This window comes from Solanum stenotomum, unplaced genomic scaffold (assembly GCF_019186545.1).
Source record: "Solanum stenotomum isolate F172 unplaced genomic scaffold, ASM1918654v1 scaffold23267, whole genome shotgun sequence".
Lineage (NCBI taxonomy): Eukaryota > Viridiplantae > Streptophyta > Magnoliopsida > Solanales > Solanaceae > Solanum > Solanum stenotomum.
This window is the reverse complement of record NW_026027418.1, coordinates 67,164-85,161: the sequence shown is the minus strand read 5'-3', so window position 1 is coordinate 85,161 and position 17,998 is coordinate 67,164. Positions and strand designations below refer to the sequence as shown.

The 17,998-nt window shown below is 30.7% G+C and overlaps 2 protein-coding genes and 1 pseudogene across 2 annotated transcripts; all 3 read left to right on the top strand.

The window, feature by feature from the left end:
* The first annotated feature begins 1,164 nt into the window (after positions 1–1,164).
* On the top strand, positions 1,165–2,672 carry LOC125851196 (UDP-glycosyltransferase 75C1-like; annotated as a pseudogene).
* Positions 2,673–3,247: 575 nt separating this feature from the next.
* On the top strand, positions 3,248–4,796 carry LOC125851201 (UDP-glycosyltransferase 75C1-like). The gene has a single exon (XM_049530979.1). The coding sequence runs from the start codon at positions 3,296–3,298 to the stop codon at positions 4,679–4,681; it is 1,386 nt and encodes a 461-aa protein (XP_049386936.1). The 5' UTR covers positions 3,248–3,295; the 3' UTR covers positions 4,682–4,796.
* A 6,385-nt stretch (positions 4,797–11,181) lies between these two features.
* LOC125851195 (UDP-glycosyltransferase 75C1) lies at positions 11,182–12,820 on the top strand. The gene has a single exon (XM_049530973.1). It carries the CDS (start codon positions 11,315–11,317, stop codon positions 12,734–12,736), a length of 1,422 nt encoding a protein of 473 aa, XP_049386930.1. The 5' UTR covers positions 11,182–11,314; the 3' UTR covers positions 12,737–12,820.
* The last annotated feature ends 5,178 nt before the right edge of the window (positions 12,821–17,998 follow it).

Genomic DNA, 17,998 nt, shown 5'->3' with positions numbered 1-17,998 from the left:
AGGGGCAAGTATCAATTTATCCCTAAATCAATTCACAAATCTTAGACCAACTTTAAGTACAATTTAAATTGCTTTACATACAAACACATATTCCAGTGTTCGTCCACCCAACCGTCCCTTATTAATAAGGGTAATTATTACATAAGGTCTCTGCCTTGATACCATGTTAAATTAGGTCTTAGACCTAACTCACACCCCAAAATCTTGCTCAAATGGAGGAGAATTGTCTAAGTCTTATAAGGAGTCCATCCATCTCATTAACCATCAATGTGAACTTTTGTCATTCGTTAGCACGGATACATCCCTATCATTTGCAAGGTATCGAACAACCAATGAATGTATTCGAGAGCAATGAAAAATTCGAGATTTTTGTAATTGAAAAAACTTTTGAGATAAGATGTAATTAGCCCCAAATATATGGGGTTCATATATATATTTCATGATCCAAATTTGAATCCAAGAGCCAAAAGTTAGGGTCACGTGAAGACCAAGAAGAGGGCCTTCAGTCCAAAGTGTGTTGAATTCTCAACCAACAAGGGCTGAAAATCACAGCACTATATATAAGCCCAAATATGAGATGAAGTCACATGGGTTTTTGGTGCAAATTTGCCAATTTTCCTCTTATTTTTATTAAGCTAATTTTAGGAAGAAGTTTGTTATTATTTTTAAATGTTCTCCTAGTTTAATAGTTTTATAGATAGGAAGAATGATTGTATACAATAATCTACCCCTTTTAAACGCATTTGTAAAATTATACAGAATATATTATTATCTTTCACTATTCGTGTCTAAATATTAATTGATAGTGGGTACTTCCCCTCTCCCTCTTTTGCTATTTTTTTTTAATTTTAAATTGGAAACATTGAGCATAATCTATACAACTTTTTCATGGCTATCATTGTCTAAAAGGATATAAAATGTTTTTAACATATTTCTTGGTAACTTCTTGTTGTTTAATTCTACAAGAATTCTTATCCTATATGAATTATTGGCTACATTTCTTTGAAATAATCGATGAATTAATTTTATTATATAATGCATTTTGTCACCACAAACGTCATCAATGGTCACATTTCAATAATTTTCTCTTATATAAGCTCTCATTAATTAAAACCTTACGTTCTACCATAGATTAATTAACAAAATTCTATCTTACACAAGAATTATGGAAAACTTGAAGAATGATTGTCATGTTCTTCTTGTAACATTTCCAGGTCAAGGTCATATTAATCCATCTCTTCAATTTGCCAAAAAATTAGTTAATTTAGGAATAAAAGTCACTTTTTCCACTAGCCTAACAGCTTTTAATCGTATTTCCAAGCTTCCAAATATCGAAGGATTAAGCTTTACTCCTTTTTCTGATGGCTATGATGGAAAATTTAAAGGATCACTAGATGAGATCGAGTCATTTTATTCTTCCCTAGTGAGTCATGGTTCTAAATTCGTAACTCAAATCATAGAAACTAGAGCGGCTGAGGGCCGCCCTTTCAAACGTGTTATTTACACAACCCTTATGGCATGGGTTGGTATAGTGGCTAAGGGCATTAATGTCCCATCTACATTTTTTTGGATTCAACCCGCCACAGTCTTGGACATTTATTATTATTGCTTCACTGACTATGCTAATTGTTTTAAGAATTGTTCTGAAGATCAAGTTGTAGATCTTCCAGGATTACCTCGACTAAGTCCTCGTGATTTTCCCTCGTTTGTGTTCACCGATGTGAATTCTAAGTATGGTTGGGGAGTTAAGTCTATCATAGACCAAATTGAGTTATTGAATAGTGAAGAAAATCCAAGAGTACTTGTGAACACTTTTGATGATTCGGAATTTGATGCTTTGAGGGCATTGAGGAATTTAACTATGGTTGGAATTGGTCCTTCAATTCCTTCAGCTTTTCTTGATGGAAATGATCCTTTAGATAAGTCATTCGGAGCTGATTTAAGATGGAGTTCGGAAAATTTCATGGATTGGTTGGATACAATGACTAAAGAATCTGTTATTTACATAGCATTTGGTAGTTACTCTGAGATATCAAGTCAATCGATGGAGGAGATAGGCCAAGAATAATTAAAATGTGGAAGACCATTTTTGTGGGTGATTAGGGAAGAAAAAGAAGGGGGATATCCAGAGGAAAAATTGACTTGTAAAGAGGAACTAGAAAAACAAGGGAAAATCGTGCGTTGGTGCTCGCAAGTGGAAGTGTTACAACACCCGTCTTTAGGTTGTTTTTTGACTCACTGTGGATGGAATTCGACTTTAGAGAGCCTATCTTTTGGCATGCCTATCGTGGCGTGTCCGTTGTGGACCGATCAAGGTTGCAACGCTAAGCTCGTTCAAGATGTTTGGAAGATTGGCGTCAGAGTGAATGCCAGTGAAGAAGGTGTCGTCGAAAGAGATGAGTTCAAGAGGTGTATAGATATCGTGATGGAACATGGAGAGAAAAGGGAGGAGCTTAAGAAGAATGCCAAGAAATGGAAGGATTTGGCAAAGGAAGCTATGAAGGAAAATGGTTCATCAAATGTAAATCTCAAAGCTTATGTTAATGAGATTTTACTCGGTCATTAAAGACAGTTTGATGCCCAAAAGTTCAAAAATCCCCATTCATGCAAAGTCCGAATCATTATAAAAAATAAAAATGAATAAATACGTATCGTTTTTTTCTTGTAATACCTTAGCCTATATATGTTACACGTATTACGTACGCATAATTATTTAAACAATTATGCAAATTAAAGAGTAATTAAGCATCATATTTTGGTTAATGACATTAGTTAAGTTTTAGTTTTTGTTTGTATTTGAATTGTTAGTACTTTGAGAATGATGGACACGTGATAAAGTCCGTAGAAATGTGCTAGGTGTAATGCCAAATTCAAGTAATTTTTTATCAAAAAAATAAATAAAATACACATTGATGTGTTAGGAATAATGCCAGATTCAAATAGTTTTTTATCAAAAAAATAAATAAAATACACAATGATTAATATTGTGAAGTTTGAGTCACTAAAAAACAAAAAAGGTGAAAACTCAGTAATGAAAAAATATTAAAATTCTTCCAATTCCAATCCATATTACCTGAAGTCTTATCTTTTACAAATTGAGGGGCTACCTTTTTTTTTATGAAAAAACAATATATAAATTGAATTAGTACAATATGTATGTTGTCATCACAAATGTCATCAATTACTATGTCCAAATATTTTTATCTTATATATAAACTCCAAAACCGTACACATACCAAATGCAAAACACTTCATTAGCATCAATAGAAAAATTCTCTCTTTTCCCTACGAAAAAATGGAAAATCTGAAGAATGAAAAATCTCATGTTCTTATTGTAATATTTCCAGGTCAAGGTCATATTAATCCATCTCTTCAACTATCCAAACGATTAATTAGTTTAGGCATTAAAGTTACTTTATCTACAAGTCTATCAGCTTTCAATAAAATAAAAATACTTCCAAATATTGAAGGATTAAGCTTTGCTCCTTTCTCTGATGGCTATGATGGCAATTTCAAGGGCTCATTTAATGAGTTTCATTCATATTATTCTTCTATAAAGTCTCATGGGTCAGAATTTATTTTCAGTTTAATTAAATCAAATGCAAAAAATTATACTCCTTTTACACATATTATCTACACTGTTCTTATGGAATGGGTTGGTTTAGTATCAAAAGAATTAAATATTTCATCTACATTATTTTGGATCCAACCGGCCACAATTTTTGATATTTATTATTATAGATATACTGATTATTCTGATTATTTTAAGAATTGTGATTCTAAGGATAAAATAATAGAGTTACCAGGATTGCCTCCACTTAGTCCAATTGATTTTCCTTCTTTTGTGTTTGATAATGTGGAGTGTAACAATTGGGCAGCTGAGTCTATTAAAAGGCAAATTGATATATTGAATAGTGAAGAAAATCCAAAAATTTTGGTGAATACTTTTGATGATTTGGAATTTGATGCTTTGAGGATTTTGAAGAATGTGACTATGATTGGAATTGGGCCTTCAATTCCATCATTTTTTCTTGATGATAATTCTTTTCGAGCTGATATGATTGAGATTAGTTCAAAAAATTATATGAATTGGTTGGATTTAATGACAAAAGGATCAGTTATTTACGTAGCATTTGGTAGTTACACTGAGACATCAAGTCAATTGATGGAGGAGATTGGTCAAGGGTTGTTGAAATGTGGAAGACCATTTTTGTGGGTGACTAGAGAAGGACCAAATGAGGAAAAGTTCATGACTTGCAAAGATGAATTGGAAAAGCAGGGAAAGTTAGTGAGTTGGTGCTCACAAGTGGAAGTTTTGAAACACCCTTCTGTTGGTTGCTTTCTGACTCATTGTGGGTGGAATTCCACTTTAGAGAGCATAGCTTCTGGGGTGCCCATCGTTGCATGTCCAATTTGGAACGATCAACTTTGTAACGCGAAGCTCATTCAAGATGTCTGGAAGAATGGCGTTAGGGTAAATACCAGTGACAGAGGTATTGCTGAAAGAGATGAGTTTGAGAGGTGTATAGAAATCGTGATGGGAAGCAGCAAAGAAGGGGAAAAATTGAAAAAGAATGCCAAGAAATGGAGCGATTTATCTAAGAAAGCTATGAAGGAAAATGGTTCATCAACTGTGAATCTCAAGACTTATGCTTATGAATTTTTACTTGGTGGTAGTTAGTTTAAATAAATAAAAATAAAAATCAAGTATTTTATTTTTCTTGTCCAAAGGTCTATTATATTTTTCATGTAGAGACTGAATAATGTCACTCAATCGATGACCTTACTATACTTTTTTTTTAAAATGGTGATTTTGAAGGTAAAGATTGAGAAGTAAGGCATAATGTACTTTATCCTCTGTTTTATTTTTTGTTCAAAACTATTTTTATCGTTGAAACGTAATTCAAAAATATCCTAATCGTTAGTTAAATTAACATAAAATTAAGAGCATTTATCTGTACTTTGAAGGAGGCGGAAATTAAAAAATTCAAAATTTTAACTCCGCTCACGCGAAGAATGTGTCTGTTGTTGGTGAAACATTTTTTGGTGTTTAGTGAGGTAGAAAACAAAGAATTTACCATGGTTTAATATATTCATCTTTATTCATATGGCCACACCTACTCTTTGTCACTTTAGCAGATTTTCCAATGCCCAAAGTAATACGAATTAACTTGAGAGACGTATTGAAAGCACTCTTAAACTAGACGTGAATTATTAATTTTATTTTCAAATTATTGACAGCCTAAAAATATTTGTTTACTTGACTACATGAACTTAAATATGCCCCAGTCTTGCATCATGAGTGAAATACATTCCTAAATTCTTGTTAAGTATAAGAGTGTTTTCAATACTTCTTTCGATTTTTAATCAAGAGTCACATGCTTCTACAAGAGTGTGAAACCACTTGTTATGTCATGTGACAAATCGAGAGTGATCGGAGGTGTATCTAAGTTTAGTTAGTCAAGTAGAGGAGTGTTTTTAAGGCTGTCAATAGTTTAGGAATGAAATTAATAATTTGCGTCAAATACAAAATCTGTTCAATACTTCTCTCAATTAACTTATAAAANCTAAGTTTAGTTAGTCAAGTAGAGGAGTGTTTTTAAGGCTGTCAATAGTTTAGGAACGAAATTAATAATTTGCGTCAAATACAAAATCTGTTCAGTACTTCTCTCAATTAACTTATAAAAAAATTGGTGAGCAAAAATATATATAATCTTTTTTTAAAAATATATTTAATTAATAATAAGACTTAAGTCATATGCGGCCCCTTAAAGTTGTCTGCATAATTCGTTTAAACACCTCAACTAAGGCTTGTACCTATTGAACACCTATGCCCCTTAAAATTGATACCTATTTGACATTTTTTTTTACAATCTACCAAAAATATGAGATGTGTGTACTACACTCGCTGTGACATGGCAATGACATGGAAAATTGATGAATTAAATGATGACATGTGGCGTTGGAGTCAAAAAAATTATTTAAAAAATGAAATTATAATTTCTATATTATTTTAATCTATTTAACTAACTAAAAAAAATTAAAAAAGAATTTTTAAAAGAAGCCCACCCATCCACCCACCCACGGCAAACCCTCATTTTTCTTTCCAGTTCTAAACTGTAACATCCCAACACACAATTCCTCCCTCAATCTATTTTTCAATTGTAATCTTCTTCTCTCCAACTGGTTTTTTACGAGGACCATGAATAATGTTTCGTCAAAAAATTACGAATTCCTATCACAATGGCCGGAAAAATGGTGTTACTGAAATATTTTTCCGAATTACATAACTGATAATTCATGGATTTGAAGAACTCTTCGTTTTTATAAACATCAATTTTACTTCATTACTGTGAATGTTTATTGGTGGATTACATTGACATAAGTTTAGGTCGAGATCGAATTTGTTGGAAAAAATAAAATTTGACCAGAAACTACTGTTCTTAGATTTGATTTATCTTTTGTTTGGAAAGATAACAAAAATTATACTAGTTTAAAAAATTATCAAATTGCTAGCTTTTAGAAGAGAAGTCAGGATGGCGGCAACGTCACCGAAAATGGGTGGTGTTGGAAAAAGGGTTATGGCTAAAGAAGAAAGAAGAAGAAAGAGATTTTTTTTAAAAAAAAAATAGCTAAAAATTGCCCCTTCACGTGCTCCTATGTATGTGTTTGCACTCTCTTTGTCATGTCAATGAAAAGTGTTCAATAGATACTCATTTTGAACAATAAAAAGTGTTTAATAGGTACAAACCTTAGTTGAGGTGTTTAAATGAATTATGCGGACAACTTTAAGGGGCTGCAAATGACTTAAGCCTAATAATAATGATAATAATGATAATGATGATAATGATAATAATAATAATACGGAAAATATTGGCAAGACAGATTTTTGGCACGAAATGACACGAGCAACAAAAATCAGGTATTTTCGTAATTTCGGTGAAAAGTTAAGGGCCTTTGGGTAAATTCATTTATTTCGTGTACCTAAATTACCCTCAAAAGTAAAACCACTTTTAATACTTTTAAAATCACAACTGTTTAAAACTTAAACCACTTCTGAAAAGTCCAAGTTGTAATTATTATTTATTTCACACTGCCCAAGAAATTTTTATTTAATTTAATACTTTACTAAACTTTTTCGTTTTTTATGGGTAAGGTTTACTTCTATTTCTACCAAGTTTGGGTCTCCATACGTTGTCATTTTAACTAGTGTTTTTTGTTTCCTTTTCATTCATAATTTTAATTTGGAATAATAAATCAACGACAAATCCGAGTTGATTAAACTACCTTTGTTCAAATATATTTATTTTTTGTCAATTTTTTTCTTCATTCACAAGAACCTATATTCAATCTTCTAAATATTGTAGTTGACAAGAATGTGCAAATTTGACCGTTTGACTTAGTGGTAGTTTATACCGTAAATACAAATGGTTGAACATTGAAATATTCCAATGAAGAGTGAGAGAGTAAATACATTTCCTTTCGTAAATATAAACGAATGTTATTGCAGCGCGAATGGTTAAAGGTTACACGATTAGTCTATAGGTCACGAGTTCGAATCCAGGTTAGCTCCCCACGTTTTAATTCTTTTTTTGAAATTATTTTTTGAGGCTTTTAGGATTTAAATAATTTTAAATTTTAAATTTTATTGTTAAATAACATTGTAGAAGTTTATATTTGTTTTGTTTTCGCAAAAATTGTAGATTTTTCATTAGTATAAGTCGATTATTATTAAATACATCGTTTAATTGACTATTCTGACTAGTCGATTCCATTTTGTTAAAATTATATAAATCCAACAACAAAATAAATTCTTGATCAACAAATTAAAATAAGAACAGATGAGAGTGACGAGTGAAGTTGAAGGAGATATAAGAGAGAGAGAGTAAATAATTATTAAAATGTCAAAGGTGGTTTACTTTTTTTGGAGGGAAATACAAGTGGTTTTGGAGCCAAAGGGACATTTTCGTCATTTATCCGTGTCTTGACAATTCGTGTCAAAATTCTGTCTTGCTAATTAGCAGTGCTCATAATAAAAACAACAACAACAACAACAACAACAACAATAATAATAGCCTATCGAAAACTATTTCGACTATTAAATATTGTTGAAGTGAATAGTATGAAGTTAATACTATTCTCATTAATTTTTATAATTTCTGTGTCTTATTTTTTAACTTCTAATATGACAAGGAAAGTACATCAATTGTACACTTCCTTTCACATGCGGGTTTTTTTTTATATATATATATATATATATATATATATATATAACAACTTTTTTTAATAATGAGTGACCGTGAAATTCGAGTAATATATTATTATTCTATATTGAAGTATATGTTATCTCATCAAAGAACTTAACTACATGTCGTATATGTTATCTCATCAAAGAACTTAACTATATGTCGTATATGTTATCTCATCAAAGAACTTAACTACGCTGTTAAAAGAACAAATTTTATTGATTTCATTATATTTTCAAATAATATTATGTTTTAAGTGTTTGATATATATACTATTTTGATAACAATTAAATTCATAGTGGTTACTTTTTAAATATGCTCAGAATAAATCTTGCTCTGATATAATAATACATAAATTATTTATAAATATAAATTACACTAAACACACCATATATATATATATATATATAACAAATTTGATCGAGAAATACATGCAGATGAAATTGAACTACGACCTCCTTTATCACGATTAATATGTTAACTTTACACGGCACTACGTAGTACGTACCTTTTACAACTGTGACAAATTGACAAGTTGCAAAATGAAACAAATTAATATAATATTCATCATTAAAATATTCTAAGAAATACTTTAAAAAACAATAATTACAAAAATCATTATCTTTAGTTTCAATTTATGCGATATAGTTCAAATTTTAAAAGTTAAATTGTGTTAATTGTGATCGTAATGAAAAATATAAGTTTTTTATATAAAATTTAGATATTTAAAAACGGCATAAAATGTATTAAAAATTATAATAATACATAATTCAAAATGTTTTTAAAAGTTGAAAATTTGACTAATGAAGTAGTTACTTGGAAGCTGAAAATTCTCTTGAATATTCCAACATCATCTTGTCAACCTCGAATAGCAACTTTGTAATTAGTGGTATAAAATACTAAGTATAAGATAATGCATTTATTTATTTTTGAAAAATAAAACGACTGCTATTTACGTTACCAAGAAAAGAACAAATTGGCTTTAGTCAGCGCAGACGTCGTTAATCTAATTACTCTCTCCGTTCACAATTAATTGTCATAATTTTCTTTTTTAGAGTCAAATAATAAGAACTTTGACCAACATTTTACGATGTATATTTTCATCATATTGATATGCAAAAAATTGCAACTTATAGTACTTTTCCTATAGTTTTTGAATATCTAATTTTTTTAAAAAAAATATTGAATTAACGTAATCTAATTTAACTTTAAAAATTAGTCAAATTGACTTTCGAAAAACGCAATATGACAAATAAAAGTGGACAGAGGGAGTATTAGTAAATACAAAATAAAACTACATACTCCAATCAAGTACTAGTACTATATATACACACTATTGGCCCATGCAAACGTAAATCATATAACGAAAAATAAATAAAAAAAATTCTCTTCCTTTACTTTTGAACCATATAAAGATAGATTTAGAACTTAAATTTTTAATTGATAATATTTACATATTAAATAAATTTCGTAAGATAAATATAAATATATAAAATTGATTTGAATAATGCTATTCAAGTCATAGTGGCAAGATTGAAGTAAAAGAAAAAAAAGAAATTGCATTTTATTTTATTTAGTTTTAAAATTTAGTTCATTTTTTTGCTCAAATTATATCCAAATTAAATTAAAATTTACAGTGTCAATAACTAAAATATAAAGTTTTTTTTTTTTAAAAAGAGAGAACATTATATATATTGATGATCCATAGCATTTAATGCCATAAAATTTCCGTTAATAAAAGAAAGAGAACAACATTCCATGTGGTGGTCAATACATATTCAGTATATCATGTGACAATTATTAATGACGAATTTAAAATTTAAATTTTATAAATTTGAAATTAATTTATTATATTTTTAAAGTTACAAATCCATAATTACTAGTATATTTATTACAATTTGAATAATATTTTATATATAAATTAACTTTTTACGTTAAAAATATTAGATTCAGATGAACTCGATACTATAACGTTAGATTAGCCCGTGATAGATGCATCAAAATCCATGCCCAACTTCAATCTCTACATTGTACCTGGCTATCCTAGATTAGGCAGTAGCTTGCCAGAAGTTTTTATTTTTATAATAATTGAATTAAAAAATAATAACAGAAACATATCCAAGACAACTCATGTCATGCATGACAAATTCTGAAATTGGGCTTACTGGCAACTGCATGAAAGGTATGGCTCACTAACAAATATAAAATACTATTGCCCCACAACGATTATGATGGAGTGGTGAGATTATTCTGTTTTTAGTTAGAGATCTCAAATTTTAATTTTAGATATGGAGAAAATTTTGTTAGGAATATCACTCCTAAATGAGCTTTGCATTGCACGATTCGAATTTAGGCGAAACTCCAGTGGTAAGAAATTACCAAACACAATACATACAATAGTAGAATTTATTTATTTTCTTCCGTCAATTTGTTTTTCTTTTTTTAGACCGTTTGATAAAAATGTCTTTTTTCCTTTTTGGTAATTATTTAATTTTCAATTTTTCACTTGATATATTTAAGATTAGAGAATTAAAGAACGTTTTAGTACATATATTTAATTTAAGATTTTAAAACTTAACGGTCTTATTTTCTTTTGTAAATTACGTATCAAATTAAAATTGGTTAAATAAATAAAAACAAAATATTTGTTTTGCAAGTAAGATAAATAGTCACTCTCTGCTGTCCATCTGGTTTTTTTTTTTATAGTATTAAATAAATTAAAAGAAAGAAACAAAAAGGAAGTACCGGCAAAATTTGTCTTCTCATCAATTTCGTCACCTCAAACGTCATATGACATGCATGTGTTTAAATTTGGTCCTCAAACATGTTACTCAAACGTAAGAATGGACATGATACGATAGATATTGAAATTTTTAATATCGTAATATGCTCACCCCTACAAACTCCTTACATATATCCCTCTAACTATCATCATATATACCACACAATAATTAAGAGTCTTACAAGTCAAACATTTCTCTCACACAATATTAAAGTCTACTTTCATTCATTTGACCTCGAACTTTGAACTTTGAACTTAGTTCTATTTTAAGTTTGTGAGTGTAAAAATGGTGCAACCCCATGTCCTCTTGGTGACATTTCCCGCACAAGGTCATATCAATCCATCTCTTCAATTTGCCAAGAGGCTAATCAAAATGGGCATTGAGGTGACATTCACCACTAGCGTTTTCGCCCATCGTCGTATGGCGAAAATCGCGGCTTCAAACGCACCCAAGGGCTTAAACTTGGCGGCATTCTCTGACGGATTTGATGATGGTTTCAAGTCTAACGTGGATGATTCTAAACGTTACATGTCGGAGATAAGAAGTCGTGGGTCCCAAACATTAAGGGATATCATTCTGAAGAGTTCAGACAAGGGACGTCCTGTGACGTCCCTCGTCTACACTCTTCTGCTACCTTGGGCAGCTGAGGTAGCGCGTGAACTCCACATCCCATCCGCGTTACTATGGATTCAACCAGCAACTGTGCTAGACATATACTACTATTACTTCAATGGCTATGAGGATGAAATGAAGTGTAGCTCAAATGATCCAAATTGGAGTATCCAATTACCAAGGCTTCCATTACTAAAAAGCCAAGATCTTCCATCTTTTTTAGTTTCATCTGGCTCAAAAGATGATAAGTATAGTTTTGCTCTACCAACATTTAAAGAGCAACTAGACACATTAGATGGTGAAGAAAATCCAAAGGTACTTGTGAATACATTTGATGCATTAGAGCTAGAGCCACTCAAAGCTATTGAAAAATACAATTTAATTGGAATTGGACCATTGATTCCTTCATCATTCTTGGGTGGAAAAGATTCATTGGAATCTTCATTTGGTGGTGATCTTTTTCAAAAGTCAAATGATGACTACATGGAATGGTTAAACACAAAGCCTAAATCATCAATTGTTTATATCTCATTTGGGAGTCTATTGAATTTATCAAGAAACCAAAAGGAGGAGATTGCAAAAGGGTTGATAGAGATTAAAAGGCCATTCTTATGGGTAATAAGAGATCAAGAAAATATAAAAGAAGTAGAAAAAGAAGAAGAGAAATTAAGTTGCATGATGGAATTAGAGAAGCAAGGGAAAATAGTACCATGGTGTTCACAACTTGAAGTCTTAACACATCCATCTTTAGGATGTTTTGTCTCGCACTGTGGATGGAATTCGACTCTGGAGAGCCTGTTGTCAGGCATACCTGTTGTGGCATTTCCTCATTGGACAGATCAAGGGACTAATGCAAAGTTGATTGAAGATATTTGGAAGACAGGTGTCAGGATGAGAGTGAATGAAGATGGTGTGGTTGAGAGTGAAGAGATTAAAAGGTGCATAGAAATTGTAATGGATGGTGGAGAAAAAGGAGAAGAAATGAGAAAGAATGCACAAAAATGGAAAGAATTGGCAAGAGAAGCTGTGAAAGAAGGTGGATCTTCAGAAATGAATCTAAAAGCTTTTGTTCAAGAAGTTGGCAAAAGTTGTTGAAAAATTAAATTTCTTGATGAGAAATTGTTTTCCTAATTGTAATTTTCTTTTTCTTTTTTTCACAATAAAATTTAGAGTTCTATACATTGACCACGTAAAAGAATTATTATAATTTACTTTTCATTATAAGTAAACTTACTTCACCTAGAAAATATGGCATGCAATCAGTCGGGCTCACCCTAAATTCAAAATTTTCAATGCAGAATATGAATTTACGTGAAAAAATGAAAAAAAAATACAAGAAATAATAGATATGACTTCTAAATCTTTTTAAAATAAGTTGGTTAGATACTTAAAACTTGAATCTATAGATTTTAAATACTGAATATACGTTTCTACTTATTATAAATTATAATCGATTAAATTACGGAAATAAATTCTATGCGTTAATTGTGTCAAAAGATTACACCATCAAGTTGATCACTTTAAATGCAACTATAAGTAATTCCTTATGCAAATATTAATCAAAATAGGATGAAATCTTCTGTGTAAGAATTCTTTTACACCGTCAACATACATAAAATTATATCTTAAATCAAATCTATGTTTTAATTTTTGTCATTTTCATATATTAGTAAATAAAGACTATGCCAGGTACAATTCAAATTATTTTTTATCAATCTGTCCATTTAGTCAAAATATGAAACCTTGTGATGTGAAAATTATTAAATTTTATTGAATCTTTTGTTGTTATAGTTCTTTTCTCACTAGGTTTTGGATGACTTATGGATTACTATATTTCCTGTTTTTATTAATTAATGTTACGCATTACTTGAGGTGAGTGTCTATCGAGAATAACTTCTCTATCTTCATTATGTAGGGATAAGACAACGTGTACACCACTCTTTTCAAACATGACTTGTGAAATGACATTGAATATATTGTTATTGTTATTATTGTAGTTTAATATAGCACATGTTTATTATTTAATCAAATTGAAATAATATAAATAGTGTATGTAGTTTAATTAATTAAAGGCACATTTTTTTATATTGAAATATCAGTACAACACTTTTGTTCAATTTCATGTAATTTAAAGAATGTTTAATTGTATATTCCATTTTATTAATAAGAAAATATTTTCTTTTCTTACATAAAAACATGATGTTTGAGCTGACGAATTGCACTCAACTGCATGGTATAACACTAAATTATTGAATCATACAAATTTATTCTTACATCATGTACTAGTAACAACTATGGAGAAGTAAGATGAATATTCTTTTAAAATATTAAAATAGAGAATATAAAACTGCCACAAGTTTTGTTGTAATTTTAAATGTGTCATAGAATAATGTTGGAATTTGAAATTTACTAATTATAAAAAGAGACATCTTTTAAAGAAAAATTAAAAAGAAATATACTTAGATTGAAACGAAGAGAGTAATAAATATATGTGGCCATAGATTCCAAATACTTTTATTTAAAATTTATAAAGCAGGAGTTGAAGATTTTTCTTATTCGAAACTTGAAAGACAAAACCCACAACTTATATAGCTTATGAGAGTTTATTTCAAAAATGGTGAATACCAAAGAGGAAGCTCACTACAACAAATGTGATATTTAGCTACAAAATTATTAGGTACGACACAAAATTCGTCACTAATTATTCATTTTTTGTGACAAATATTTCATTTCGTGTTTAAATGTATGAGCTATATTTTTTAGTGACAAAACATATAATTTCGTAGCAAAGTTTTGTTCACTAAAGTTTTCCACCAAAAAATAATTTGGCGCCACTTATAAAGTATCATTAGCGACGAATTTTAAGTTATTAGTGACACATTATATTGTCTCTAATAAAGCATTCAATTTGTGACAAATGTTTGTTTGTCTTAAAATAGTTATAATTTTGAATATGGAAAAGTTTCGTCACAAAAAATAACTTGTTACAATAGTGACAAATTGGAGTTCGTAGTTAAACTGTGTAAGCTTTAGCCACAAAATTTTCTACTTATTTGTGACCTTAGTTTTTGTCACTAATAAACAAGTAATTAATGACGATTATTTTAGTGTCTCTAATCAACATGTGATTTATTGACGATCATTGTTTTGTCACAAAATATGAAATATTTAAATAGTGACGATTTGTAGCCGAATAATTAACTATTTGCTACGAAAAAAAACATAGATAAAAATAAAGTTATATTTGCTACACTTGTTTATGAATATTTGCTACACTTGTTTATGATTACAACACTACAAAAAAAATGGTTAATAACAACACACATTTAGCGATGAGTTGAGAAGCTTGTCCTTAAATGTACCCTTTTAGATACATGTTTTTATTGTGGTTATTAATTCTTTGTTTTTTTAAACTCAAGGAAGGCAATATGTTCCTTAAATTGATTTTAAAAAATCTAGTCCCTAATATTGTCTGTGGGGTCACTTATAAAAGATGAAAGGTAAAAACAAATAAAAATAGGAAAAAAAATTCATAAATAGCCATTATAATAAACATAATTTGGCTCCTTAGCTATAATTTGCATATTTACTGGTTGTAGCTATAGTTGAAGCTGCTATGGCGACCTCGTGTTTATAATTTACACCTAGTTTGTATAATTTATGAGTACATTTGATAATTCACGTGTATTTATATAATTGAGTTATTTTCGTCCGTATTTGTATAAACTGGTTAGTATCAATTGCTTTATATTTATTTTTGTATGAATTATTTCTTATTGATTAAATCGATTGATAATTGTAGTTTTAGTGGAATAAGTGTTTGTATAAATGAGTTATTTCCATATGTGATTGTATATACAGAGTAGTAACAACTTATTTGTACTTATATATTTTGTATAAGTATAATTATGTTGGTAGACTTTTTTACTTATATATTTTGCATAAGTAGATGTAACACCTTGCTATTTGAAAGAACTAGAAAAAGCTAGAATTAGAAAGAGTTGTTTTTGAAAAGAATGAAAATCTGGAAAATTTTCTTAAGTTATGTTAAGTTTGAGTTTTTGTTCAACTTTGAACGACCACAACTCCTAGCTCAGGATGAGTTAGGTGTGCTCACAGATATCGTAGGAAAGATCTTGGAATATCTTTCCAACGCCGCCGAGTTTACTCAATTCCGAGTCTGTATGAGTGAGATATTCCCATTTGAAGTTGGTCTGTTCAAATAAGGAAAGTCTAATCCGGATTTTAGAAGGGCATTATGGTCTTTTCCATACCCCATGACTTAATTTCATTTTTGGGTAATTAATTGGGGTCTAAACTTATAGGATTCAGTTTATGCTTTTACAATATTGAGTTAGGGTTTTAGAGAAGAGAAAAGAGGACAAAAAGCAAGAATCGTCAAGTTCCTCAAAAATTGCTTGTGGATTTCGTCAAGGGGTGATCCCTACGAGGTATATGAGATCACATAGCTTTGGGTTAGTTCACCCATGCGCCAATCATGATTTATATCAGCGAATTTAAGTTCTTGAAAGCTTAGAAATTGAGTTTTTGATGGGTTTGTTGAATAACTATTGAATTCTTGATTTGTTGAAATTATTGAGGAGTTGTTTGATTTGAATCCATGATTTTTAGGTGTGAATTCGATTAGAATCTTTCATATATTGATGGTATAGTTGATTCTAAGTGTTTGGGGAAAGAACTAAGTTGAAACAGGGGGTTTAAAGATGAAAAACGAAGAAGAAAAGTCGGAGGGCACCTGGGCAAGGGCATGAGGTGCTGCCCCTCTCAGAGCCCCAATAAGGGGCTGCTGAAGTTTGGGCTTTGGGGTGCCGCGCCAGCCAGAGTGCCCCACTCCAGCCTCCAAAGTTTTAATGCTGGCGCCCCACGCCTCTCAGAGCGCCAGGGATGCCAGTTCTTCCCATTCTTCCCCCATCTTTCCGTACTAGTTCCTTAGCAATGTACCTATGTTTTCTAGTTGATTCCAACACTCTAAGGTACGTCTAAACAACATGAAATCATCCATAAACATGAGATCATTAACCTTGAATTCATAATCCAATTCAAGGAAAGTTAAGATCAAAGTCAAGAGAAGTAAGAGTCAAGTCAAGAGAAGTTCTTAAAGTTTTCCAAAAGTCTCTTCCAAATGTTTCAACTTTGCTTTAAGACTTAAAGTGTCACGACCTAAAAAGGGATGTGATGGCACTTGCCTTATCCCACCAAGACAAGTTAGCCTAAAACCCCAAATAATAAGATAAATGCGGAAGTAAAAAATAAGGATGAAAGTTTTACACTAATACTAAAGCGGAATAATATGTCAACTTAATTAAATGCCCAAAACCTGGTTGTCACGTGCACACGCCTCTAATGTATTATAATGGATTTGAAAGAAAAACACAAGTCTCAAATGATATTGTTTCTAAAGCAGAACAAAATCATAAATAGGAGTAAGAGGGTCCGCTGAGATGACAGACAACTACCTCACAAATCTCCTTAGGAAGCCTCGGAAAAGAAAAAAATGTAAAGTATCACAAAGATCCAAGCTTGTAACCTACAAAAATTGTAGAAACAAGGGGTGAGTACCAAACCACACGGTACTCAACAAGTAAAATTCTAAACACAAGTTAAGGGAATAGAATATAGGTACTTCTTACACTCAACCGAACCTACATAACTATAACCTGCATAAAACCAGCCTAACCTAACAGTTCACAATTTACAAGCACATATTGTCACGCCTCGAGCCTACACCCTGGATGTGGCCGACACTCGGAGACCATCGCTGGACCTAAGTGGACCCTTGTCCTGGCTTACTTAACCTAGCGGAAGACTTAACTCAACAGAATAAACTCAATGCAATAGTTTAAATGATAACATATTAGCCAAAATGACAACTTATGTCTCAAAACAAAGTATCTGCAAATACATAAATGAGAAACTCAATACTAACTGTCTATGAAGCCTCTATAATACTGAGATAGATGTTGGGACAAACCCCACAACATCCTAATAAAGCAAAACTAGTAAAGCAAAATAACAGAGTCCTCCAGAATGCAAGGAGGCTCACCACTGACTTTGGAGTGCTCAACTGGATCAACGGCGTGCTGGATGTTGATCCTGGTTACCTGTGTCTGCATCATAATAAGATACAGGCCAACTGGCATTAGTACATTGAATGTACGAGTATGCGAGTTGGAAAGCTAAACAACAACTTAAGCTTGAAAGGAGTACAAATGAACACTTACCTTGGCTCTGTTTAACTCATGAACAATTGAACTCAATATAAAGCAATAAGACACATGCAATATATATAAAGCATGTAAAACAGTGTAAACAACTTAGTTTGTTAAAGATAAAGCA